Source organism: Podarcis bocagei, assembly GCF_964188305.1.
Source record: "Podarcis bocagei genome assembly, chromosome: 1".
NCBI classification, from domain to species: Eukaryota; Metazoa; Chordata; class Lepidosauria; order Squamata; family Lacertidae; genus Podarcis; species Podarcis bocagei.
The window spans coordinates 75,311,886-75,337,663 of record NC_138125.1 but is presented as its reverse complement, the minus strand read 5'-3'; the positions used below and the strand labels follow the sequence as shown (position 1 = coordinate 75,337,663).

Below are 25,778 nucleotides of genomic sequence, written 5' to 3'. Positions count from 1 at the left end.
GAATGTGCAGACTGTGTGGTTGGGTGAGCATTGATGTGCATGTGTGCCATTACCCAACATGCAATGCCTGAGCAGCAGTTGGACACACAGCTGAGGCTCCCATTTAAAAGATAGAAAGGATATTTTCCTTTCAACTGAAGGACAGCCGCAGCAGCCTAGAATATTTGCAAGTAAAATGTTGAAATGAATTACAGTTCAGCGTGTCAAAAACAAAGGAACCTTTAAAATACTCAGTTACACAAGCATGATTATCAGATTCTCGAGTTGATATTTCCTCTTGATTTGAGAGAAGTCACAAGATAGACACCCTAAAGCATAGAAAAACCACTTGACTACAGAATTCAGATTTATTCTACAATTTTGGATCAATGCCAGTGATACAAGTTGCATGAGTTTCCATTAAATACAAGTTCTATCTTCAGATTCCAATAACTGCATGGTAGCAAAACATCAATTCACAGTTAATGCCACTCATCTGTTTTGGACCATGCTTAAGTAGTACTGGAATCAACAAAGGTCAAACAGCACGAGCACAAAAGAGCTATGTAAGGAAAGTAGGCATGATGTAGGCATGATAGTGCTATTGCCATCTTCTGGTAGGAGAGTCTCATGGTACTTCTCAAGTCAAAGAATTGAAAAAACCATTCACGGTGTTTAAAATCTCTATTTGGGGATATTTCTGCAATTACAGACTTTTTTGTCCCAAAGCCTGACATAACTATGGAAATTTTAAAATTCCAGGAAGAGAAGACAGAAAAAATATTTTGTTAAATGACCATCAATCTGGTTATCTGCCTGAATAAGTTTTGATGAAGCCCACCTTTATGGTCTGTATCAGCTAATTATTGCTCAGAAATATCAGTGCAAATGTATACCTTCACAGCAACAGGATCAAGTAGAATGTGTGCACATGAATCCTGCACTTGAGCCTGACCAAAGCATTTCTCAATGCAAAAAGCTGTTTCAGCCTGGCACCTGTAGTACGCTCTTTGTTGCACAGATGATACTTGAAGATATGTATGTGTCATTGGTACACTGCCGACAAAGTCATCAGAATTACGCTTGCTTGAGGGGCTCACCCAAAAGACACTGACGTATTACCAGAGCCATGTTTCAGTAAGTTGACATTACCACAGCAGCAACAGCTTTTATTATTCATGATTAATTCCAGCTTTTCACATTTCGCCGCGTCCGATCAAAGAGAAAGCCCCTTTTCGTTTAGAAGCAGAATCATTTTGCAACACATAACATGCAGCCCCTCTGAAAAGGCAAGCAGTGGCAAGTTTAAGGAGAATGCCTTACATCTACTTCATAGTATTTCAGTATAGATACAGTGGTCTGCTTATCAAGTTTGGGTTGTTGCAGAATATCAATTCACCGGAGAACACTGTGTGAGCATGTAAAGAAGCACATACTCTTGCATGAGGAGAAATTCTTGTGGTTCTCAAACTGCTAGTTCATAGACCTGGCTCAAGGTGGGAAGCGATCCTTCATGCCAATACACTGTAAATCAGTAATACTAATAATTCTTTCTGGGCATGAACAGTTCTGAAAATAGGATAAAGTTTCTAACTTACCAATGAATTCCAACAGTTGCCACTAAAAAATAATGGTTTATGGGGTCATAAACCACTGGTTTCTAAAATATCTCAATAGATCTCATCACACACATAATCAAAGCCATAAAGCCATTTGCTTGGTCCTAGAATAGACTTCTAATGAGGAAGACATTAAGACAACAAAATATAAGGAGTCTGACTCCATGGACTATATAAAACAAGTTTACTTTTTGTTTTTATAAGTCAAGTATTTAATACATGGCAGGTACATCTTAGGTAAGAGTGAAATGCTTCCTGTTTGGACCATAATATGGAACAGATTCCACATATAGCTAAAGATATCGTATTTTCACTCTTCAATGATTATCTAGTCGCCAGATACAGCGCTAACAGTCATCAGGAGAGAACTGAAAAAAGCACATGTAAGATTGTTTTTTTCCTCAATAGTATAAAAAGTTATTACTTCTGTAAGCTTCTTAAACTCACTTTAAAAATGATTTTGTTTCACCTCCAAACAAAAGTCAGACTTTAAAAAACTGCAGCAGCACACTCTAGCGGTAAAAAGAAAACATGTAAACGATGGCTGGTAAAAATCCTGCATAAAACTTTGCACTCTTTCTGCCAAAGGTACCTCCTTTAAACACCAAACTTCATCAGTGCATTGGCTGTTGATTTGTAGCAAAACATGGCAAAAAAACGAAAACTTTTTTATTTTAGCATCTAAGCTGCTTAGGAATTTGAGGCAAAAAAGTCTCTCAATAATATTTAAAATGTTAAACCTGTTTCTAGAAATACAAACAGAATTCAATATAATGCCAGGATACAGTGAAGAAATAACTGTTTAGGTTCTACCCTGTACCATACACTTTTAAAAAACTAGACAAACAATCTTGGATTTATTAATACACCCTTTTTAAAGTTTTTATTTCTGAAAGCAGCTCTTTATGAAAATCAAAAGCAGTTCCTGAGTAACTGCAGTAAACAGTGTCTTTACATTTATATAGATATTTGCCACTTAGCTCTTCTGGTTTGGTTCCTTTTAACTTCCTAGTTTTCAAGTTTGACCTCTTGTTTCTTTCCAGAAAGTGTGCAAGTTCAGTTAGCATCGTTTTCAGGAGTCCGTATGATGCTGACTTTCCAGCATTGTCTGTAAGATATACCCCACTGGGTAGCTGCATTCCTACAGCTATTGCAAATGCTTCCCACTCAAAAAATCTGGCATCACTGGGTCTTCACGTTTTCTTCAACATACGCCGAGACTGCCATGTGTGGAATTTATTGTAGGCTGTTTGCAACATTTCTTCTATGTGATTTATCAGCTGAAAAAAACAAGGTTTGCAAAAATTAGTACAAAAATATTACTAAGCCAAGGGCTACAATCAATGTTAGTCCTATTAAGAGTGGAACCAATGAAGTTAATGAAAGTGACTTAAGTCTGGACTGTTAATTTTGATTAAGTCTACTCTGAGGAGAACTGAGTTGTATAGAACACCAAGTATTCATCTCCTCTGAGTGAAAAAAAAGGAGAATCACACACAGATCAGTGAACAAGACGACTTCATTTCATGAGTCAGAACTTTTTTTTACTGGTCCTCTATTGCACAATAGTACATACTGGCAATATATAGCTAGCAACTTGAAGGGAAGTTTAAATAACTCACAAAAAAGCACCTTTAGCCTTATCTTACACAGGTCGTGGCAATGGATTCAGTAAGACCACCCATAGGAAAATAAGAGTTTGGGCACTTGAGTCATGATCATGATAAAGCTCTGAAGCAGGATAGTGACCACAAGGTGCCTTCAGTTAATGTGAAGTCCCTGCTGTTAAAGAGTTGATTGAGATGCTGTCCATTTTACAACATGGGAGGAACAGGTGGGTATAGTGGTCATTTTTGAAGTTGACATTTAAGAAGAAAGGGGGCTGGGTTACAGGAAATACTTTCACGGTGTTCACTGGCCACTCTAGAAAAAACTGAAAGCCTCCTTATTTCTGAAGTTAACGGTACCTGTTTCATATAAGGCAAATCAATTTTGCCATTCTTTCTAGCAATCAGCAATTTATATGAACAATGCATTATGCTACCCTTATATTTCATATTCGTAGGTTGCTTTTCCCTCTTACATTTATGCTTAAATACTGTCTTCGAATTTTGTCTTGGAATGGACACAGTTTAGTGACTTGAAATCTTTCCAGATTACTCCTCATTTTCACAACCTGAAAGAGAAAATATCAGAGAACAAACATTTAAAGGAAGCTATTTTGCTTTTTCAAACTTATCAGTTCCACTGGTAGATTTCCACTGTTGGATTTCACCCTAATGCTTGTATCCAATTGTGCTCCGCTGCTGAAATAACTCTAATCCATTGGAGCATTCTGCAAGTGGGGAAATGGAGGGGGGGGGTTCTTTTGCAGCTCCCTATGCTACATGCTACACTATTCCAAAAAAGGGCCCCCAACTCTGAAACAGATGGGGGGAGGTCACGTGTAGGTCAGACAGATGGAAGGGGGAAAATATCTGTGAAAATTACTTCCACCTCACACTTTCCATTTATAGAATCTTCCACTGGATAAAAAAACCGTGTGTTAGCAGAGACACATTTAAATAGAACCCTAAAACTTCTGATTGAATGGGAAAACAGACTACACACTTGTTTTAGCATGTGGAAGTTTCTTTAAAGTTGTTATACTTTAAACTTTCTATAGTATGGCTGATTAAAATACAGAACACATATGCAGCGCAAAACTTTCGTTCCTGCACTTATTAATTTTCAAAGTTTCTTTTAAAGTCCCTGAAGACAAAAATCATCTCTTTCGAAATTATTTGAAAAAACCACTGGATTAGGTAGCAAGGTCAGCTGGTACTACATTTGCTCCAATAGCGAACTGACATTCCACACACTGCTGTTCATCTGGGACAGAATTGTTGCATGCAGCAGGCCATTCATTATAGAAAGCTTTCATATCAACACATCTCAGCATGCACATTTCATTACAGAACAGACTGCTGCATATCAATAATAATAGGGATAAGCCAAGCCCTTCTATAGATCCTTCCTACCTTCTCTTCTAGGAATGGTGTGTTAACCGGAAAGCAGGACCAAAAATGTCGTAACAGCTCTCCTAGTGCCACATACAAGTGTTTCAGCTCAGCCTGAACATCATTTGGCACCATCTCTGCAGTCAAAAACAATGAGGGCAAGTCACATTTATACTATCACCTCGGCTCACAAACTCTGATAGTTGGCAGTGGGAAGAAAATTGTGTTTTTGATATTAGCATCATTAGAGGATCCCACACAGTTAAGGACTAGGCCAGGGGTCAGCAAACGTTTTCAGCAGGTCCACTGTCCCTCACTGAAAACTATTCAACTGGCCTGAGTTGGGTGGAAAAAGAACTCTTGCCACAGCCAGGGTTGTACAACTAGTCAGATATTTTCAATCTCTTCACCTTAGCTAAAAGAATTGTCCTATAATGCTTACATGAGCATTTCACACATTTGATAAGGCATGAGTGACGAAGACATAAAATACTTACGATTTATGGCTTGCTGTGTTCCACCCTGCATAAGTGCTCCTCCAGGTGACAGAGCTGCGATTGTACTACTTGCAGCACCACTTGAGATAACCTTGAAAAAGAGGCAAAATAAAGGTCAGACACCATAATAAAAGAACTCCTCAAAACCTATGGATATTGTTTGAGTCATATGGGCTTAACCATATAGTTATATGCCATATTAATTTTGTTCTAAAATACAATTATTATTTGGTGTTATATTAAGAATGACAATTCTTGTTATATCCCAAGTGGATATTTATTATATTTATATAACTCAGCCATAATCATTCTTTACAGTGCTTTACAGTACAGTACATAGTTAAGCCTAATAGCAGAAGCAGAAAAATCAAGCTGGCTGTCAGAATAAGGGAGAAAAAACACCAAACCAACAGCAAGAACAATCTGTTCACATCTAATGTCTGAAAGTGCAGTACAAGAAGAGGCACGTTTTCACTTCCTGCTGCTCAACTGCAAGGTGTGCAGACGGAGAGCTCAAAAAAATAGCAAAATGAACGAGCAAAGCACTATGCTGTTTCATAATTGAGCGGTTAATGTGCTAAGGCAGTTAGGTTATGCAATCATGTATCAAAATGGCCTGGTTCCTTTAAACTCAAAACTGTCTTCTTCATATATCCCAATACAGTATTGATTATTTGAGTGAATGAAACAACACTAAGTGTACTCCAAAGGCCTTCTGAACAGAGAGTGGAATTCAGCATAGTGGTAAGTGGGGTATGTGCATGGAGAACAAGGCCACTCATGCAATAGGACTTTGCCGCCAACCCTCCAGAGTCGATTTAGGAAGTGTATGGGGTGGGGGCAAAGTCCCATTTCACAAGCAAACCTTGTTCCATGCATGAAACAACCAAGTTGAATCCACCCATATATATTTTCTGTGGATGTCCCATGTTTAATCCTCTCCAACGGAGTCCTGAGTTTATCCTAGAAGTGATTTAATACCTTACATGTTACAACTCTGTAGACTTACAGTGGAGGGCTGTAGTGAACATGCAAGAACTGTTGCTGGTTGGGAAGCATTCACATGGAAGAACCACTTGCAAAAACTGATAGCTTAACAGGGTTCCATGCCAGACTGTAACTAAGTACAGTCATACCTCGGGTTGAATGTGCTTCAGGTTGAGCGCTTTCGGGTTGCGCTCCGTTGAGCTCGTTACTTTCGGGTTTCGCCGCTCGTGCATGTGCAGACGCTCAAAATGACATCACGTGCATGCACAGAAGCGGCAAAATGCGACCCGCGTATGCGCAGTCACGTCTTACGTTCTATTCAGGATGTGAACGGCGCTCCAGAATCCCAAGGTACCACTGTATATACAGCTGAAATAATCGCACATTCTCTCCCCATTTACCTCTGCTTTCTATTCTCTCCCCTTCCTCAAGTGTTCTCCTGCATTTGGTTTTTTTATACACAGTGGTACCCCACAAGACGAATGCCTCGCAAGACGGAAAACCTGCAAGACGAAAGGGTTTTCTGTTTTGGAGGCGCTTCGCAAGACGAATTTCCCTATGGGCTTGCTTCGCAAGACGAAAGCCCATAGGGAAATCCCTGGGGACCTGTTTTAAATTGCTGGCGGTCGGGAGCAAAGACTTTCGCCCACAGCCGGCCTTCAGAAGAGGTCCTGGACCTCTTCTGAAGGCCGGCGGGGGGCAAAAGTCTTTGCTCCCCCCCGCCTGCCTTCCCGGGACAGCGGAGACTTCTCCGCTGCCCCGGGCGATCTTAAAATGCTGGCGGGCGGGAGCGAAGCGTTCGCTGCCGACCCCCAGCATTTTAAAATCTCCCCGGGACAGCAGAGAAGTCTCTGCTGTCCCGGGCGATCTTAAAATGCTGGGGGTCGGCAGCGAACGCTTCGCTCCCGACCCCCAGCATTTTAAAATCTTTGGGCGAGTGTCTGCAAGCTTCGCGCGCCCGGCAGGAGGTCCCGCCGGGTGCGCGAGGCTTGGGGCGGCAGCCTGTCACCCGAAGCACGGGGAGCCCTTCGGAGAGCTCCCCTTGCTTTGGGCGAGTGTCTGCAAGCCTCGCGTGCCCGGCAGGAGGTCCCGCCGGGTGCGCGAGGCTTGGGGTGGCAGCCTGTCACCCGAAGCACGGGGAGCCCTTCGGAGAGCTCCCCTTGCTTTGGGCGAGTGTCTGCAAGCCTCGCGCGCCCGGCAGGAGGTCCCGCCGGGTGCGCGAGGCTTGGGGCGGCAGCCTGTCACCCGAAGTACGGGGAGCCCTTCGGAGAGCTCCCCTTGCTTTGGGCGAGTGTCTGCAAGCCTCGCGCGCCCGGCAGGAGGTCCCGCCGGGTGCGCGAGGCTTGGGGCGGCAGCCTGTCACCCGAAGTACGGGGAGCCCTTCGGAGAGCTCCCCTTGCTTTGGGCGAGTGTCTGCAAGCCTCGCGCGCCCAGCAGGAGGTCCTGCCGGGTGCGCGAGGCTTGGGGCGGCAGCCTGTCGCCCGAAGCACGGGGAGCCCTTCGGAGAGCTCCCCTTGCTTTGGGCGAGAAGTCTCTGCTGCCCCGGGTGATCTTAAAATGCTGGCGGGCGGGAGCGAAGCGTTCGCTCCCGCCCCCCAGCATTTTAAAATCTCCCCGGGACAGCAGAGACTTCGCTCCTGCCCGCCAGCATTTTAAAATCGCCCCGGGACAGCAGGGGCTTTTAAAATGCTGGCGGTCGGCAGCAAAGCCCTCCTGTCCCCGGAGCTTGCGGGGCGGGAGGTGGGAAGAAGGGCTTTTTTCCCCACCGCCAGCCTTCAGAACAGCCTTCTGAAGGCTGGGGGTGGGAAGAAAAGCCCTTGTCCCCCCCCCCCCAGCCTTCAGAAGAGGTCGGGGGACAGACTGTCCCCGGACCTGGTCTGAAGGTGGTTTCCCTAGGAACGCATTAATTGATTTTCAATGCATTCCTATGGGAAACCGTGCATCGCAAGACGAAAAACTCGCAAGAAGAAAAAACTTGCGGAACGAATTAATTTCGTCTTGCGAGGCACCACTGTATATATTGTAATCTCACCACAGCAGGTACCTGACCAATTGTTTTCTGTAAAGCACCATGCGCAATAATGGTGCAATATGAATAATAAAAAGGGGTTACACATGTAGCTTTCACTATTTGCAAGACTGCAGTAGACTTCATTATAGCTGCTGCAATTATGCAAATCATGACAACTATCAGTTAAAAAACATAACACATTGAAGCTGAATATTCTGTGCTTGTTAAAGATAGTTCTCAAACTATTTTACAATATCCAAAGAAACATAACATTTGCTCTCCCAAGATTAAGTATGCTGGGCAGCATCAATCAATATCCAATCTTCTAATCATATGGGCAATCAGAATCCAGTTTGGGTGTTTTGTTTTATTTAATAAAGCAACATACATATCCTACCTGAGTTAGTTTGGGTACATAAGTGTCCATTTCTTCTCTAATACTATACAAAGAACTAATAATATCTTGGCTAGTTGCATATTGCTGTGATTGAATTGGTGTTGGACCATGATAATACCTGTTGACCAAAGGAGAAATGATAATTAAAAATCTGGGAATAAGAGTCCAATTTCTCAGTGTTCAACCCCACTCTGTAGGTACCTTTGTAGCACCTTTTGTTCTGCTCGAAAAGAAAAAATTGTTTTCTTAAAATGCATATTGATTTTCCAGAAAAGGAAATCTTCTACTGCAAGGGAACCCAAGTGATTGTGTCTGATTAAGCTGGATAACCAATTAAGTCAATTTTTCAGAAAATACAAAACAAAAACAACCAGAAAAGTGGTGAAGTGAGGAACACATGGGCCAATAAAATATTGCAACCACTTCTAACCCACCTAATTATCTTAACAAGTGAAAAAGATTATAGTCTAAAACCAACAAAGACTTAGACTTTGTTTAAACCCCCGTGTTTCCCAAAACTTGGGTCTCCCAACTGTTTTTGGACTACAATTCCCATCATCCCTGACCACAGGTCCTGCTAGTGAGGGATGGTGGGAGTTGCAGATGAAAAACAGTTGGAGACCAAAGCTTGGGAAACACTGCTTAAGCCCATTGAAATCAATGTATTAAAAAAGTGCCTCTATGTTGGATTTAGGCCTAAGTGCTAGATTCGACGACGACAGTTAAGTGGAAAGAAAACAGCGGTAAGTATTTTGCAAATGCATGTACAAGAGCATATACAAGAGTTTCTGCAGAGCTGTGTGGTAACATTTTACAGCTACTATTTCACTTCTGCTTATATAAAGCTCTTGCAAAAGCAGAATGTAATATTTGGAATTATTTTCATGTTTCTCAGAGTGTTCTGGGGTATCTTCAGATTTGCCAGCCCATCCTTCCCCTTTTTCTGCTGCTGTCTGTTAAACTGTAAGCCCGAGGGCAAGGTTCTCATTTATTTCTTTTTATAAAAAACATAATTGAAGGTAATGTATATATAAGCATGCTTCTTTCTCGTTGAAAGCATGATGTATAGAAAAGAGGCGAACAGGGTCAATGATTTTTTGTATTGAACCAAAAGAACCAAACTACTTTATTTGGCCTGCAAATCATACCTATCTGATTTCTTTAGGTTTAGTGCAATAGTTCTAACGCTGTTGTTGTTTTCTAAATCTTCATATTCAATGGACTCTTGCAGCTTTACCTGTAAGACAAGGCATAGTCATGGTACTGTAGAACTAGACACAAGAAGCAGAACTTGGCATAGTCCCATAAGGGAGAACATTGGTGTTCTTTTAGAATCACAAAGGCAGTCTTACCTTTTTTACTGGTGGCTGAAAGAAATCTGAATCTCTGGAATTTCCATCCATACTGCTGGCCTCATTGTAGTGGTCATTCTGTGTGTCTCTGAAAAGCAAGAATTGGGCATTATACTGTGTTCTTTCAAACTACTCAAGTTTAGTTAGATCTGTGCAATGGTCAGGATTCAATCCCTCATCTCTATGCACAAGCAAAAAGCATTTATGCAAGTGCACTGTGTCAGGGGTAAGGAGAAGAGAGTTTCCTTTGGGCAGCAGCCTCTAGCCCCATGTATACTTCCTTTGATATAAGACAGCTTTAGTGATGTGCCCATCCTGGAACTTTTGGTTCGATGGACAATACATGCACCCAATAAATAAGTTAATAAAAACTGCCTGAGAGAGTCCCAACGTCAGAGCCAATGTGAGCAGACCTACAAAGGGCATGGTCTGACTGTTCCATTTTGATTTCAATTATTAAACATCAGCACAAATAGAGCTGGGCTATTTGACAGTACAGACTTGGCTGATTTTCAGTCTAGTTGAAGATCTGTTCTTAGCTGAAACTTACTGTTTTCTAAGCCCAGCTGCAAGGACCATGGCACTGTGATGGTTAAACCGTTTTATAATGGCAGCATTGCTACTCTCTTTTATTGATTTTGTAGCATTGGATGTGGAAGCCGCCAAGGAAACACCATAACCCTGCAAAGGAAGAGATGATAAAATGTTTGAACAAGACATCCTGCATTTTAAAATATGAAGATCTGAAATCAGATGCTGAACTATTGGCATTGCAGCGTGGTCCAGTGCAGGCTGTGACACTGTAAGAGTTGGTATCCCAATCTTTAAATCTCTTACCCAGATCTGAACAAGAACATAATTAAGACAGCTTTTGCAAGAGAAGCACCATGCTACTAGTGCTCAAATCATTATTGCCCAATGGCAAATAGGCTTTCTGAAACTAGGTAACTGATTTCTTGGCAAGAACCAATAAGGCAATGATCCCCACGGAGAGGGAAGGCAGGTCTGTCATACTTGCCAGATGGCAGCAGTACACTTGTCATGGCAACCTAAATTATGGAACCTGGCAATGTACGAGTAGTGTCCTTCAGGCAAGCAAGAGGCATTATCAGAATTCAATGACACACTCCAGCCACATAAGTACACGAATGGATGGTGTGAAGAAGGGCTGGTGAGGGACATGGCTACGGAAGTGGTATAGCCCAAAGAGAGTTCTGAGAGCCAATATCCAATGCTTACTTGGCATACATATTATACAATTCATAGTTTTAAATCACTCATACTTACTTCATCCAACGTTTTATCTTCCAAGGCTGTTAAATCTAAGAAAGGATTTTTCACACCTTGAGACACCATTGTTTTTAATCCTAGGAGAAAGAGGGAAAATCCATATATACTTGGAGGATGATATGCCATATTGAGATATGTCTTTCAGCCTAATAGTGCATTCTAAGCTTAGTAAGTGGGGAAAGCCGCCTACAAAAAGAAACACGATTTAGCACTTAACAGATGTGTGTGATTTACCCACTCCCAAACAGCTGGGAAGGCTTGAGCTTTTAGCTTTGCATATAGGCCAGGCACCATGGCTTACAATCAGCATTTGTTAACGTGAGCCACCTTCATAAGTCACGGTCTGAAGCTAGCTCATTTAGCAATGAAACATTGTTATAAACCAGGTTCCCCAATTCATATGCAGTGTGAAACCATTATTTATTTATTTTTAAATACAAAAGCTAAACTCAGCAACAGTTCTCCTAACTGCATAGCTGGGAGAAGGGAGAAAATGCAAGCCAGATGCTTTGCTTGAATCACACCTTAGCATTACATGTGAACCAAACAAATATGTTTTTCCATGTTATACATATACAGTCATACCTTGGATCCCAAAAGCCCTGGAACTCTGACATTTTGGCTCCTGAATGCTGCAAACCCGAAAGTGAATGTTCTTTTGGAACCTGAACATCTGATGGGGCTTCCGCAGCTTCTGATTGGCTGCAGGAGCTTCCTGCAGCCAATCAGAAGCCACAATTACGACTGTAGTGACTTTTATGGGATAGATACGTACGTACTACTTCTCAATAAGCACCCACTTTTCTTTAACATGTGGTGGTCCCTCACTGCTATCCCACTTGCGCAACAGACTGCAGCTTGCTCAATGAAACTTCCCTCTCCTCTCCCATGCACCCTCAAAATACACTTAAGGACTCAATTGTGATAATTTAAAATACAGGATGCCATACCAGAACCAACTATTGAAAAATTTAATCAGTGTGCTCCAGGGAGCTGGATACAACCCTATGTGAGCAAATTACTGATGTGTTTTCAATTAGCTTTGCAAGTATTGTGGTAGAGTCATTTCCACTGATTTCCATCCCTTCCTTCATAGACAAAATCATCAAAGGGAAAAATAGAAGAAGAAAAGTGTCTACCTTACTAACTTATGGATCACTTAGTAAGAACATGTTTTATATATGTATACTGTTGTAAGTCTTAGTGTATGGATGAGAATACAGGCTTTCATAGTGTACTTTTGGGGATCTCAAAAGAAAACTTTGTTGGATTTGCTGGGTATGGGTTACCTTTGTTTCTAGAATATATGTGCAATAATTCTAAAAATAATAAGAATAAAACATGAAAAAGGAAAGCAAAGAAGTGTCCACCTTTCAAACATGGTGGTGGAATCCTACCATCTTGGAATGTTAGTCAATAGGACTTATTGCTGAGTGAACTGCTTTAAAAGTTCAGTATCACAAGCTGAAAACTTGTTTGCTACTCCCGAGTATAGTATTTACCAGATGTGATTTCTATGTTATTTGGTATAATTACTGAAGCTGACAAACTTGGCTAGAAACTGCAGTGTATTGTCTACAGGTGAAGAAATAAGAACATACCCTTTTCATCCATTTTGGCACATTCTGCAAAAAGGTCTTTTGATCCTGCATTCAGCCTATCCCTGTGGAAATAGTGAGACTGGAAGAATCGTGTCCAGAATTCTTTCTCTGTCATATTGTGAGGAACATTTTCTGCGTATTTCAGTTTTACTGTAAGCATGACAAACATAAAGCACTTAGAAATGATACTTTATTTCAAATTAAATAATTTATAATGTATTTATATTGCTCATTGTATCATATTTCAGGATGATTTACAGTGTATCACAACCGCAAAAATATAGTTCAACATGCAATGGAAAAGTAACATTGAATAGGAATGGAAGAAGATTCGTTCAATTGTTTCCAAACATTCTGTTAACAGGACACACAAACAGGATTTTATTTTTGTTCAGAACTTGCCTGATCCTTGACCAGGAGGTGGGGGGGGGGGAAGAAACCACTCCCAACTCTTTGCATGCTCCCACCCCATATCTGCCATTGATGTCAGGCTTGTAACCTCAAGGTTACAAGGTTCAAGGTTCAAGACACCAACCGATGGACTCAAGCCATCTTTTGGGAACTACTAAATCATGCTGTTTATATAAGTGCTTAAATATGTGTAATTTAAATTGACATTGGCTTTGTTTACAACATATACAAATAATGGAATTTAACTGCTGATCTGTCATCAGGCAGTGTTCTCAGGAAAAACGAGTAGTCTATTAATCTTTCTAGCAATATGGATACACAAATGGTTGGTATATGCTGTTTTATGTGAGCCATTTTCAAATGGGAGGTGAAGGGCCAGATCTCTCCTCTTCTACATGCCAAAGCAAGTGGCCTGCCTGAGGCCAGGTCTATCTTCCTCTTAGCTGTTTCAAATAACATTTAAGTAGAGTGGGAGTGAGCAACAAGAGAAGGAACTTTCATCCTGTTTTCATTCAATTCCCTGGTTCCTTTCAAGAAATTTCCAAATGGAAATTCTCCCCGTGTACTCCTGTGCCACCAATTCCCTTCCCCTCTAAGTCTTTCCAAGTCACTTCCAATTTGGGAAATACAAGAGGAAGAAGTGATCACAATAAATAAAATACTTTTGCAACCCATCAACTGATCTCTTCTGCCCCTTAGAGGGGAAGTAAAGACAGTATAGTGTGAAGAGAAACAAAGACCATTCATGTAATGGGGAATCCTAGGTTACCTTGGAGAAGAAAAGGTTCCATAAGGACAGATAATTACAGTTCAAATGTAAAATCAATTAATATCATTTAACATCCCACAGGACAAAGATGCAAGGCTGAAAACACCAACTTTCTATGGTTTAAAAGTTTAAAATGAAGGAGAAAATATATGGAAGTCGATATGTGAATTGAAGAGAAAAGTCAGAAAAAAACTGCATAGATACCAGGGATGCTACATATGTATATATATATAAGCTCAGTTTTGAATATATTATTTACCTGCAGGGTAAGTTCTAAATATTGATTCAATGATATCTGAAGTCAAATTGTATCTGAGACCATTGCATCCATCTGTCTGAGGTCGAACATCAGCCTACAAGAAGATAAATACTGACAATAATTTATTTGACCTTTTGCAAATCATTGTTAAATGGCACCAACGAACTATGTCAATACTATGTGTCAAAATGGCTTGTACACATCCTTATGTCCAATACTTAACCTATACTGAGAAACAGCTAGTTAGTACCTACGTGTGTAAGCCTCAGTTCTGATTACAGATTCAAGCATAATGAGAGAGGGGGCATGAGCCCAAGGCTTATTTCTATACTCCCATGCAGATAACATACACACCTGGACTCAATTGTAGTGTTTAATACTTCCTAGATCAGCATATATGAAAAAAGAGGGCTCAAGGAATATGAATGGCTATACATCATGGTAGCTTGTTTGGAGGAAACAAACCACAGGCCTGGGTTCAGGCAACATGACAAGTGAGACTCTGGCTTGTTTCATTTATGGTTCAGCTGGAGTGCTCTGGAAACTGTTGAGCAGCTTGCACTATTGTTTGTTTTTAACTATGGTTTAACATATGTGGACATGATCACTGAATTGTCAAAAGCCCAAGAGAACAGGACAGACTTAGCCCAGTGCCTGAAAGTTTCCCAAAATGTGCTAAGCTAACATGCCTTTAGAAGTTCCAAAGCTTAGGTGGAACCAGGGAAAAGACCCTCTCCTTGATGACCCATTTGTCTAATCTATGAAGGCAGGTATACTGGAAAAGGGCCTTCAGAGAATATTTTAATTAATGGGTATGTTCATGCCAAAGAAAGCAGACCTTCAAGCACTCCAGTTCCAGGCTCTTCAAGGCTTTAAAGAACAAGCCCAGGATCTTGAATTGAGCCTGGAAAAAATGGCACTGTGACTTTAAATAAACCTCAAAAGAACAGTCCAAGTTACTTGAAGAACGGCCTGCATCCATATCAGCCTGCTTCCACAATGCAGGCTCTTTTTACCTGCCCAACTGTGAGAGCAGTTAAGACTGGCAACCACTAGACAGCAGATTTGAGAATACCATATCATCTGGATTCCAGCAGGCCTTGTTGCGACAGGTCTATTGGAAAGCTCTGAAAGCACACCTGCTTCCCTTGGTCTTCCCTTGAACTGCTTTTGTTGAGGTACTGATGGTTTTATTTCTATGTTATTCTTTTTAATTTTTTTAAATGGGCTCTTTTCTCGCTTACTTTATTTTATTAATTGTGTTTTGTTGTATGCTTTCATCTTGTAAGTCACCCTGAGAGAACTTTTACCCTTAAACGGCTAAAAATATTTTTAGATTAAGAAACCCTCAATAAACATACCAGAAAAGCTGCAGAAATGCCCACATCCTGCTTATTAGATGCAGTAGAACTGTCCACAGAATTCATGCTTAAACGGTTGGCCCAGAACTCCTCAGCACTGATCACCTGACTCACAACAAGGTCTTTATAAAGTTGAAACAAAACAGGATCTTCTTGCAGCATTCTGGCAAGAGAAGATTAAAAATTGTTCAAAGTGTTTAATTCCAAACGATAACCTACTGGATTCTAGAAACTAGTGTTCATATGCAAGCTACATACAAGCAAATGGCACCTATGCTGTTTTGATACTCAAATTTTGATTTACAAAAGTGGTAAGTTCATGAAACATGAAAATTACTACACATGCAATAAAAATTTTTTAATCGAGGTATATCAATTCAAAACCAACTGTACTATATGAAATAATTATATAAAAAATTATCTAATAGAACAGGAAGTGAAGCAGTTTTTTGTGATCCTACTGTCTCATGCAGTGTCCTGCACCCCTCTTCCAACTTCGTGACAGAGGACTGGAAGACCCAACAGGACAGACTGGGGAGGTGTGGATCACTGAAAACTGATTCCTTATCTGTTTTACTAAAGCTTCCTTTCATCATCAGATTACCACCCCATCATTTTTTTCAATTGTAATTGCACTTTTAGAAACATTAAACAACATGTTTTTTCCTTTTAGAGGTAAGCCCTACGTATGAAAAAAATATCAAGAATGTTAACAGTTACTTTTACAAAGAAAGTATTTTTATGCTACACAGGAAACCTAAATGTGCAGAGCAATCCTCACATGTGCTCAGGAGCATGTGTGTGTTCAATGGGGCTCCCTCTTTAGTAAGCTTGCTTAGGATTCTTAGGATTGAAGCCTTAGATTCTGGAGAACTGAAAGTTCTGAAGGGACACACACAATCTTTTTCAAAAGTATTGTTTTCCCCATCTTAACCAGCTACTTCTTATAGAATTACTGCAAAGTTCTGTGTATGTTTACGTAACAGCTGCTTTTTACCACTTGGGATTGTGGAGCTTCCATTTTTGGGGAGAACAAGTTAGAGCAGTTAAAGTGATTCAAGACTTCCATCTGCACCATGGGACTTCTTTCCCCTCTCCATCGGCTCGGGAGAGTTGGGGAACCCCCAGTAGAGATTTAGGAGTGGGTAAGAGAGGAGGTCCTGCTGTGCAGACAGAAGATCTTGTTCTAATTGGGAACGTTTCAATGGAAGCAATTTCATGACATCTAATACTTTATTAAATCAATAAAACGTAGCCCAATGAAGGCTACTACAATTCATTTTATGCCAGTTTCAGCATGCATACCCTTAATACAGAATTTACTATTTACTAATATGGAAGCAGCTCAACAATTATGAAGAAAAGCTCCACTTCTGACAAGTTAGAGGAGTATGCCTCACTCCACTCGCACAACACCTATGCACCTGGAAATCAAGCCAGGCTACTGTTACGATTAGGGACAGGAGCTCCCAATACCTTAGCCATAATGGATCTGGCACAATTACAAGACAGTTTAACAAATTACCAAAACTGGTTTACACTGTAAGTAAAAGACACAGGGACATTCTTTACCTGTTTTTTTCCTCAAGTTCTTTATTAGCTTTCCTCTTGAACTTGGGCAGTAACTGCTGAAGGAGATCCTTTACTGCATCTCTCTCTTTCACTGCTGTGCTCTCATTAGAGAAATGGAAGTTGGTTGTGTCCCCTGCATGTAGTACCAACTGAAGCTGAATCTTAGCTTTTCCTTCAGGACTGATTTTCTGGCCTAAAGAATATACATAACATAACACAAGCGCTCCCCAAATAAATATGTGCAACAACAATAAATTTTCAGCTTGTATGACTTTTCTAATGCCACCTGGAACACTGATTAAAACAGAAGAGTGGCACATAAAATTCAATTCAATATCTATTTACAGCAACCATTCACATAAACAGCAATGAGGCCTGACTGACACTCAATGGACAGATGTCTCTCACTTAACTGTTATCCTAATCCCTTTAGAGGACAGCCTGGGGGCTCATGCTCTAATCCAGAGGTTTTCAACCTTTTTGAGTCCACAGCTCCCTTAACCAACTACAGTCTTTCTGTGGCACCCCTGTGGGGCTCAGGAGCCCAGTTATGTCACCCCTTTCGCAGAGCTGGCAGCCTCTCATCCTTTTTCAAACACCCTACCTTGTGGAGTGTTCCCTCAGCCTCCTCTCCCCTCTCCTTGGGAGTCCTCCGGTAAGTTGCCGTCCCTGGTCTCTAAGCTCTCCCCGCCCCGCTGCACCACTCGCCTCCAGAGCTTACAGCCAGGGCTGCTGCAACAAACAGCTGTGCAAGCCTTTGGGAGGCAGAGACACAAGAGGGCATCAGAGGAGGGAGGGAAGGAAAGAGGAACAGAGGCTAGTGTTGCCTGCAACACGCCTGACCATCATTCAAAGCACCCCAGGGTGCCATGACACACTGGTTGAAAACCGCTGCTCAAATCCTTCCTATGTACAAGCCATGAACTCTTCTTAATAAATCACAGCATCTCCCCATATTTATGTTATTCCACTTATCACTGGGAAGACCCACAGGTTTTCTCCCAATAAAGACAATTCATTTCTGAAAGCAAAAGAATCGCAAACAGTAAGGAGCAGTTATGCAAGACAGTAACACTAGCAGCAAAAGTTGGCAGGTTCCAAGAAAATAATATCTCCACATAAGGTTGCTGTGGAGAAACAGCTAGAATTCTGCAAGTCTTGTTTTTTCAAAACTAAAACAACAATGCAATATCCAATGAGCGTGATGATTCAAACTTGTTTAGGGAGGTTTGTTTATTTAGCCCCCATCCTGAACTCCTCAAACAGAACTGCTAAGCATTTAACATTTATATTCAACCAAACGTTACATGATGAAACAAGTGTTAGGCATTTCACTTACATTTTATATCTGCGTACATATGGCTGATTGTGAATCGGTCTTTGCCCTCAGGTGCCCAGGCTATTCTTTCAGCCATGAGGTAAAGAGCTCCGTCCTGCTTCTTTTGACGCACCTTCTTTACTATTAGTAACACTTCTTCAGATGATGTTGCCATAATGGCTACAGAGGACTGCATTTTAAAAACAAAAACTTATTTCAGCATTATTTGTTTTTCATAGGTTCACACTTGCTTTAACAATTTAGAAGCTTCCACCAGTGGTGTAGCTAGCAGCTCCTGCACCCGGGACAAGCCACCCATGGGGGTGGGGCAAGTCAGGGCAAGGTGCGCTGCACAGAGCCTCCAAGGAGTCCACCCATCTTCCCCTCAGCTGTAAGATGGCTGCCGTTTTGGGCAGCACAGAGCCTGCAGGCGCCTGAGCCACCACATCACTCCTAGGAGAGATGTGTAGCTCAGGCCTCACACTAAGTGCTGCCCCCATGGTGTGGTGCCCAGTGTCCCCTGCCCCGCCCCCCGCTACGCCTCTGGCTTGCACTGGAAATAGGAGATTCATTGCTGGTTGCTGTTAATGCACTTAACTGGCTTGCAGCCATTCTTCAGGCAATTTTTTTTTTTTTTGGGGGGGGACTAATAGCCCATTTTCAAGTGAGCAGTGAATTGTTTATTGTTTCTACCAATGAATGCAATGACCCAGGAATTAAACAAAAATATTGATTATAGGCACCTACTGTATTTTTCTGTGTATAAGACTAGGTTTTTTTTTACTTTAAAAATAAGGTTAAAAATCTGGGGGCGTCTTATACACGGATAGTGCATATGCCCATTTTCTAAATCTGGTGTCCTCAAAAGTAGGGGGCATCTTATACATGGCGGCATCTTATACACAAAAAATACGGTAATCTTCTGACACCAGCATCTTCCACCTCCCTTTGTTTTGTTTCCCCTGCCAGAATGCAGAACAAGACAAGCCCAAGCCCTCTCCAGTATGAATTATATTTGAAAAATTCAAGGAACAGGCTATCACATAGATATAGGTTGTAAGGTGGTCAAAGAGTTTACATTTTATTGTTATTTGTGCATTTTGTTTTCTGAATCATGAAAAAAGTTAGATAACATTCTATTCTCCAGACTGAAAGTGGAGCAGACAAATTTAAGATTTTGGATGCAAAAAAACCAGATTGCATTTGATGATGTCTGAATGGAATTCTACTCACACCATAGGACTTTCCTTCCCTTTCCCCCCTCTGCTGCCTACCAAATAAGGCTCCTCCAATCATCAAGAGAAGATTTTAAGTGTATGCATGCATTGCTGGTGGAAAGAACAGTAAGGAAAAGTCCTGTTGGGCATCAGGAATTCTCTTCCACTATAGCAAATAGGTCTGCTATAGTAGCATGTAGGTCTTCCTGTTACTGAATCACATTAAAAGCTGCACTTTCAATTGCTATAGTAGGCTAACATCGTAAGAGCTATGTTGATTAAAAACTACCTAAAAACATGAAATATTAATGTTGATGGTGAAATTCAACATTATGCTATTACAATTATTTCATTTCCGCTTGCCAGATGGAGCAATCTTCCCTCTCCTCCCCTGCACACTGTTCTGGGGGCTCTCTCAACCCCCTAGAGCCAATCTGAGTGGGTGCATGGAGAGAAGAGAGAAGTCCCTTTGCACTTGGAAGGCTCCTGTGGGCTTCTGTTAGTGCAACTGTTTACTGAATCTGGCCCAAAATGTATGGAAATACAGCTATGACCAATAGTCCAAAGACATAATTCTGTCTGATCTGAAAATGAGGGGAATCAAGTAAAGTCCAATGTCAATTGATCTCCCTAAGCCTTTATATTGTCCAACAGATTATGAAACTTGACAAAAAGTGCTGGGAGAGTGCCATCTAATAACCTTTTAAAATACACTCTTCCTTGCTGAATTATCATTTAAAAATTTGACTGTTTCAGTTGGTGGTTCCATTTGCTGAATAAGCCCTTTGTCCCAAACCACTTTGCAATGTATTCTGCAAAAGATACTGTATAATATATGAAAGTGGAATGCTCTTTCCCTTCCTCCTCCCTGAAAACCCATAAATTCTCTCTGGCGGGTCCAGGGTCCTTGCATAGACTTCCTTGAGGAGACCTGCAGGGAGGATGCAATTATTTGAAAACTGATTCTAATTCAATTTCACTGGGTCCTGCATATTCCAGATACTAGTCTTCAAAAAAAAGGGATAGGGACTAGTAATTCTGCCACCCCTCAAATAAAAGCATCAAGCTTTAACTGATTAGCTGGCAAGTGCTGCAGATTAAAATCTGCCCTGAACACAAGTCTGAGTGTGGCAACCACATGTCAAGTTCCCCTCTCCAATGTCCTGGTGTAATGACACCTTGCATTTCCCCATGCCTCCTTCACTGTTGATTGCTTCTGGTGGGATGTGGGCAGGGAAATAAACAATGTGAAGCTATGGAAACACAGCTATGTTTTACTACACACTATAGAGAAGTGGCAACACGTAACTAAGAAGTGGCAAATTTGTTGTCTGGCAGGGCAAAAAGCCCCGAATTAAATTCAAAATACTGACTGACGCTAAAGAAAGAGGGGGTTTTGCCCTGCCGGACCTAAAATTGTACTATGAGGCAGCAGCGTTTTGCTGGCTGAAAGAATGGATGCTCCTCGAGAATACAGACATCTTGGATCTGGAAGGCTTCAATAATGCTTTTGGTTGGCATGCATATCTTTGGTATGACAAGGTTAACAGTACCTTTAAAAATCACATTGTTAGAAAAGCATTATTTAATGTCTGGATAAGATACAAAGACTTATTGGAAAATAAAACCCCTAGATGGGTGTCACCAGTGGAGGCTAAAGCAGTGAAGAAACTCAATATGGAGGTCGGATGGCCGAAGTATTGGGAAATTTTAGAACAGGATGGAGACAAGGTTAAACTACAAAGTCAGGAGAAATTGAAGCACAAAGTAGAAAATTGGTTTCAATATCGCCAAATAATGGAAATTTTTAAACAGGATAGGAAAATCGGTTTCCAAGTGGAGAAATCAAAACTAGAGACCGAATTGCTAGAACCCAATACTAAGAATTTATCTAGAATGTATAACTTGCTGTTGAAATGGAACACACAGGATGAAACAGTTAAATCTGCTATGATTAAGTGGGCGCAGGATGTTGGACACAACATCATGTCAGATGACTGGGAATGGTTATGGAACACCGGTATCAAATTTACGGCATGTAATGCCTTAAAGGAAAACATTATGAAAATGGTATACAGGTGGTACATGACCCCAGTCAAGCTGGCAAAAATCTATCATTTGCCCGATAATAAATGTTGGAAATGTAAAGAGACTGAAGGTACTTTTCACCACCTTTGGTGGACATGCCCGAAGATAAAGGCCTTCTGGGAAATGATCTATAATGAAATGAAAAAGGTACTTAAATGTACATTTTCTAAAAAACCAGAGGCCTTTCTCTTGGGCATTGTCGGCCAATTGGTGACAAAGAAAGATAGAAATTTCTTTATGTATGCCACAACAGCAGCAAGAATGCTCATCGCAAAGTATTGGAAGACACAAGATTTACCTACTCTGGAAGAATGGCAGATGAAAGTGATGGACTATATGACACTGGCTGAGATGACAGGCAGAATCCGTGACCAACGTAAAGAGATGGTGGAAGAAGAATGGAAAAAATTTAAGAGCTATCTTAAGGACTACTATAAACTCAACGAATGTTAAAATGTTGTGGTTGCTAGAAGTAACAGGGTACAGGGATACAAGGTTAGATAATAAAGGAGGACTAAGACGACAAAGATTAGAAAGTAACAACTGGGAGTTGCTAGTTCAAATATGGACACTGGGATGCAGAGAGGGGGGGTATGGGGAAGTCCAAGAAAAGAGGTTTATGAAAATATCTTTGAAAGTATTTTGTATGTTTGTTTTGTTTAGTGTTTGTTTGTTCTTTTTAAAAAATGCTGTAAAACCAATAAAAATTTATTAAAAAAAAAAAAAAAAGAAGTGGCAAATTTGACAGGGTTGTTGGTTTTAAAGATATTTCAGAAATCTTAAAAGGGAGGCTCACAGGTGTAGGCAGTTCCTGAAATAACCAACAATTAAATTTTCTTTGTTACCTTTACTTATTTTAAAATGTTCTTAATTGTTTTAACAGTTTTTGCTGATAATTTTAATATTTCTTGTAGGCCACTTAGAGGTTTTACTACAATCAAGTGGTATATAAATTTTGTTTAAAAAACAAACAAACCCCTAGGTCCCAGCAAGTCATTTGGTTAAAGGCTAGAACCAGCACTTTAAACTGAACCCAGAAGCAAATAGGCATCCCCTTCAGTTAACATAAGATCATAGTAAAGGTACCCCTGCCCGTACGGGCCAGTCGTGTCTGACTCTAGGGTTGTGCGCCCATCTCACTTAAGAGGCCGGGGACCAGCGCTGTCCGGAGACACTTCTGGGTCACGTGGCCAGCGTGACGAAGCTGCTCTGGCGAGCCAACACCAGCGCAGCACACGGAAACGCCGTTTACCTTCCCGCTATAAAGCGGTACCTATTTATCTACTTGCACTTAGGGGTGCTTTCGAACTGCTAGGTGGGCAGGAGCTGGGACCGAAAGACGGGAGCTCACCCCGCTGCGGGGATTCGAACCGCCGACCATGCGATCGGCAAGCCCTAGGCGCTGAGGTTTTACCCACAGCGCCACCCGCGTCCCTTAAGATCATAGTAATATGCTCCAATCTCTGGGCTCCACTTAATGAGTATTGCATATATTCATAATGCAATTTTCAGCCAAACACTTCACAAGCAAAAGCTGTTAGAACTATGATAGAACACCAGAGAAGACTAATTCTTCCCAAATTAAATGAACACTAATAGCACAAAAAGCTAACTAGCCTAGCTTATATTTCAATAAAAGGTTTCTGAAGGTTGGTTTGGCCAAGTTCAATATCTTGCATGGATATCCTTTTTGTGCCGAACTAGTATGGCTTTTTATACTGCCCTAGGAAAAAGGTCAGGCAGTTTAAGGTTTACTGACTGAACAGGAAATACTTCCAACTTTTGAACTGCTCTATTAATCCATACAACATTAGCATATTAGTTAATATACTCATATTATGACTGCTTAGAACAGCTGGCAATAGCCAATGAAGTAGCTCTGTTAGTGCAAGGATTTCTGTTTCTGCAGTGGAACTCCCCCCTGCCCCGATTATTCAAGGTCTAAAGTGGGCTTGAATTCTTCTGTTTGCTTTGGATGCAACACCAGAATATGAATTTCTGAAGCAGGGAAGGCGTGGTAATCTATGTGTGAAAAGAGGATGCAGAACACATGAACCAATCTTATTTTCAATCTTCTAAGCTATGGTTTTGAAAGAAAAAACATTATACTTCAACTAACCAAAGGTAAGAAACTGAATGCATCTCATTTATATTGCCACACGATGAACATGGCTCTCCTGCTGTGTGTATAGACTCCAAAGAACAATCACAGACCCAACGAAATATACGCAGTGTCATTGTTTTGCATGTGGTAAAACTGTTTTATGATGATGTAAACTGGATAGAGATGTAAACAGAAGTCCTAGTAAGGGGAAAAAAACAACCCTCACCTTGGACCAAGTTATTATTGCCCAGCCTTCTTCTGCTATTGTTAGATTGGCACAAACTTTTTGCCTATCTGGTTGTAAAAGAGTGCTTAGCTCAAGTTGTCACTCAGTATTAACAAACTACCAGTTATCAAACACTCAGAATTTTTTTTATAGATGGGTAAATGTAATTAATTTTATTTTGTAAAGAATTCACAGAGCTGGGGGAAAGCCGATTGCAGCTGTGTGTATTCTTTCAACAGGAAGATAATAAAGGACTATCAAACTCATTCTTAACTTTCATTAGAGATTTGTTCCCACTGTCTCCAATGTGTGCCCAGAGAAGCAAGCATGTACAGTACTGACTTTTGCATAAAACACTATCTAATTGACTAACGTGGTAAAATACACCCAGCTTCCAAATCGAAGTTTTCTCCTCCAGTCCACTAAGTTTTCTTTCACATTATTGAAGGAACTCACAACTGAGGGAATAATCACATCAGTGTTATCTTACCAATTCCCTACACAGCCTACCTACTAAAGCTTGGTAAATCAAAGTACTGCCCCACGACAAATAGGATATACGTACTAATTTAGAAGAGAGCTGTGTGCCTCTCTCAAATTGTGTTAAAACTTCAAATGCTTTGTTTCAGGCACTCAGCTGTAATGCACTAAAGTACCCTGTAATAGAAACACCAAGCACTTTACTTTCTTTACTCTGCATTTTAAAAGTGTGCCTACGCATGATTTCTAGTGCCATCAATAACTTAGCAATATAATATTATAGGAAACAGTAATGTGGGTTTTTAAAGGTTATTTGTATTGTACTACCAACAAAGCAGAACTCATGCACATGCATCTTCCAACATCTAAACAATACTTCTATTCATTCAGAAGACTCTGCCTTCCACATTTCTAAGCCCTAGTTTCTGGAAGAAAAGCTTCAGCATTCCAAAATTGCACTAGCCCTCTCCCACACCACCCCTTCCAAGTTATTAGCCAATCCTTCCGTTGCACTTATAGCACAGTTTTAGAATAAAAGATTAAAAAGCACGAAAAGCAAACATACAGACTCAAAACAAAACTTTGCTGCTCTGTAAAGATATACCACAGTACTTCCTAAAGTAGAGGTAAAAACACTCAGAGAAAAACAAATATTAATTGTAAGGACTGACAGGTACGAAAGCGGGGGGAGGGGCATGCTTCCTCGCCATGCGCAACTATATTCACATCCTATGGCCTTGCAATAAGCAGGCTTTCATGAAGAGAGGAAACCCAGACCAGTATTAAAGATTCATTACCCGCTTCCGAAGAAGCAAAAACTAGTGAGACGGGCCTCCGAACCCGGAACCGTTGAATCCGTCAGGCCCCCTACCGTGAGGGGTAACTACCGAGGCCCTGGACTTTCACTCCTCGCTCCTCCTGATCTTGGCGGCATACAATGAAGCCCTCAAGTCCTCACTCTCAAAGGCAGACAGCACGGAGCGCCAACGACGCCTCGCTCCCGGCTTGAAGGGCTCGCAACGCCGCCGCCTCCTCCTGGGCCATGGGGCGGCCAAGGAGCTCGGCAGAGAAGGCACACGTGACAGGAAACAGTTAGCTCACGCACGGCAGCAGCCAGACCGCATCACGTGACAAAAGGAGACAACTACTCCCGCCGCCATGCTACTTACCCACGTCACGTGACGGTGCCCGTCAGCCACCTGGCCGCTTCTCTGGTCACGTGAAGGCCTGCCCGCCCCGCC

At 41.3% G+C, this 25,778-nt stretch overlaps 1 protein-coding gene and 1 long non-coding RNA gene across 4 annotated transcripts in view; both read right to left on the bottom strand.

Annotated features, from left to right (window-relative positions):
- Positions 1–25,778, bottom strand: part of LOC308591734 — a 184,298-nt gene that overhangs the window by 7,582 nt on the left and 150,938 nt on the right. The gene's annotated exons all lie outside the window — the stretch shown is intronic.
- On the bottom strand, positions 334–25,618 carry GTF2H1 (general transcription factor IIH subunit 1; the record flags this gene model as incomplete). Of its 3 annotated transcripts, none has more annotated exons than XM_081202242.1 (15): positions 334–2,878; positions 3,682–3,774; positions 4,619–4,734; positions 5,095–5,185; positions 8,490–8,607; positions 9,638–9,726; positions 9,842–9,929; positions 10,392–10,522; positions 11,129–11,208; positions 12,733–12,882; positions 14,172–14,265; positions 15,533–15,695; positions 17,105–17,297; positions 18,444–18,612; positions 25,335–25,618. In XM_081202242.1, the coding sequence occupies 14 exons, from the start codon at positions 18,595–18,597 to the stop codon at positions 2,792–2,794; spliced, it is 1,647 nt and encodes a 548-aa protein (XP_081058368.1). In that variant the 3' UTR covers positions 334–2,791. The 3 variants fall into 3 exon arrangements, with proteins under 3 accessions (XP_081058368.1, XP_081058369.1, XP_081058367.1); XM_081202243.1 differs by having other exon boundaries at positions 25,409–25,618; XM_081202241.1 differs by lacking the exon at positions 25,335–25,618 and having other exon boundaries at positions 18,444–18,618.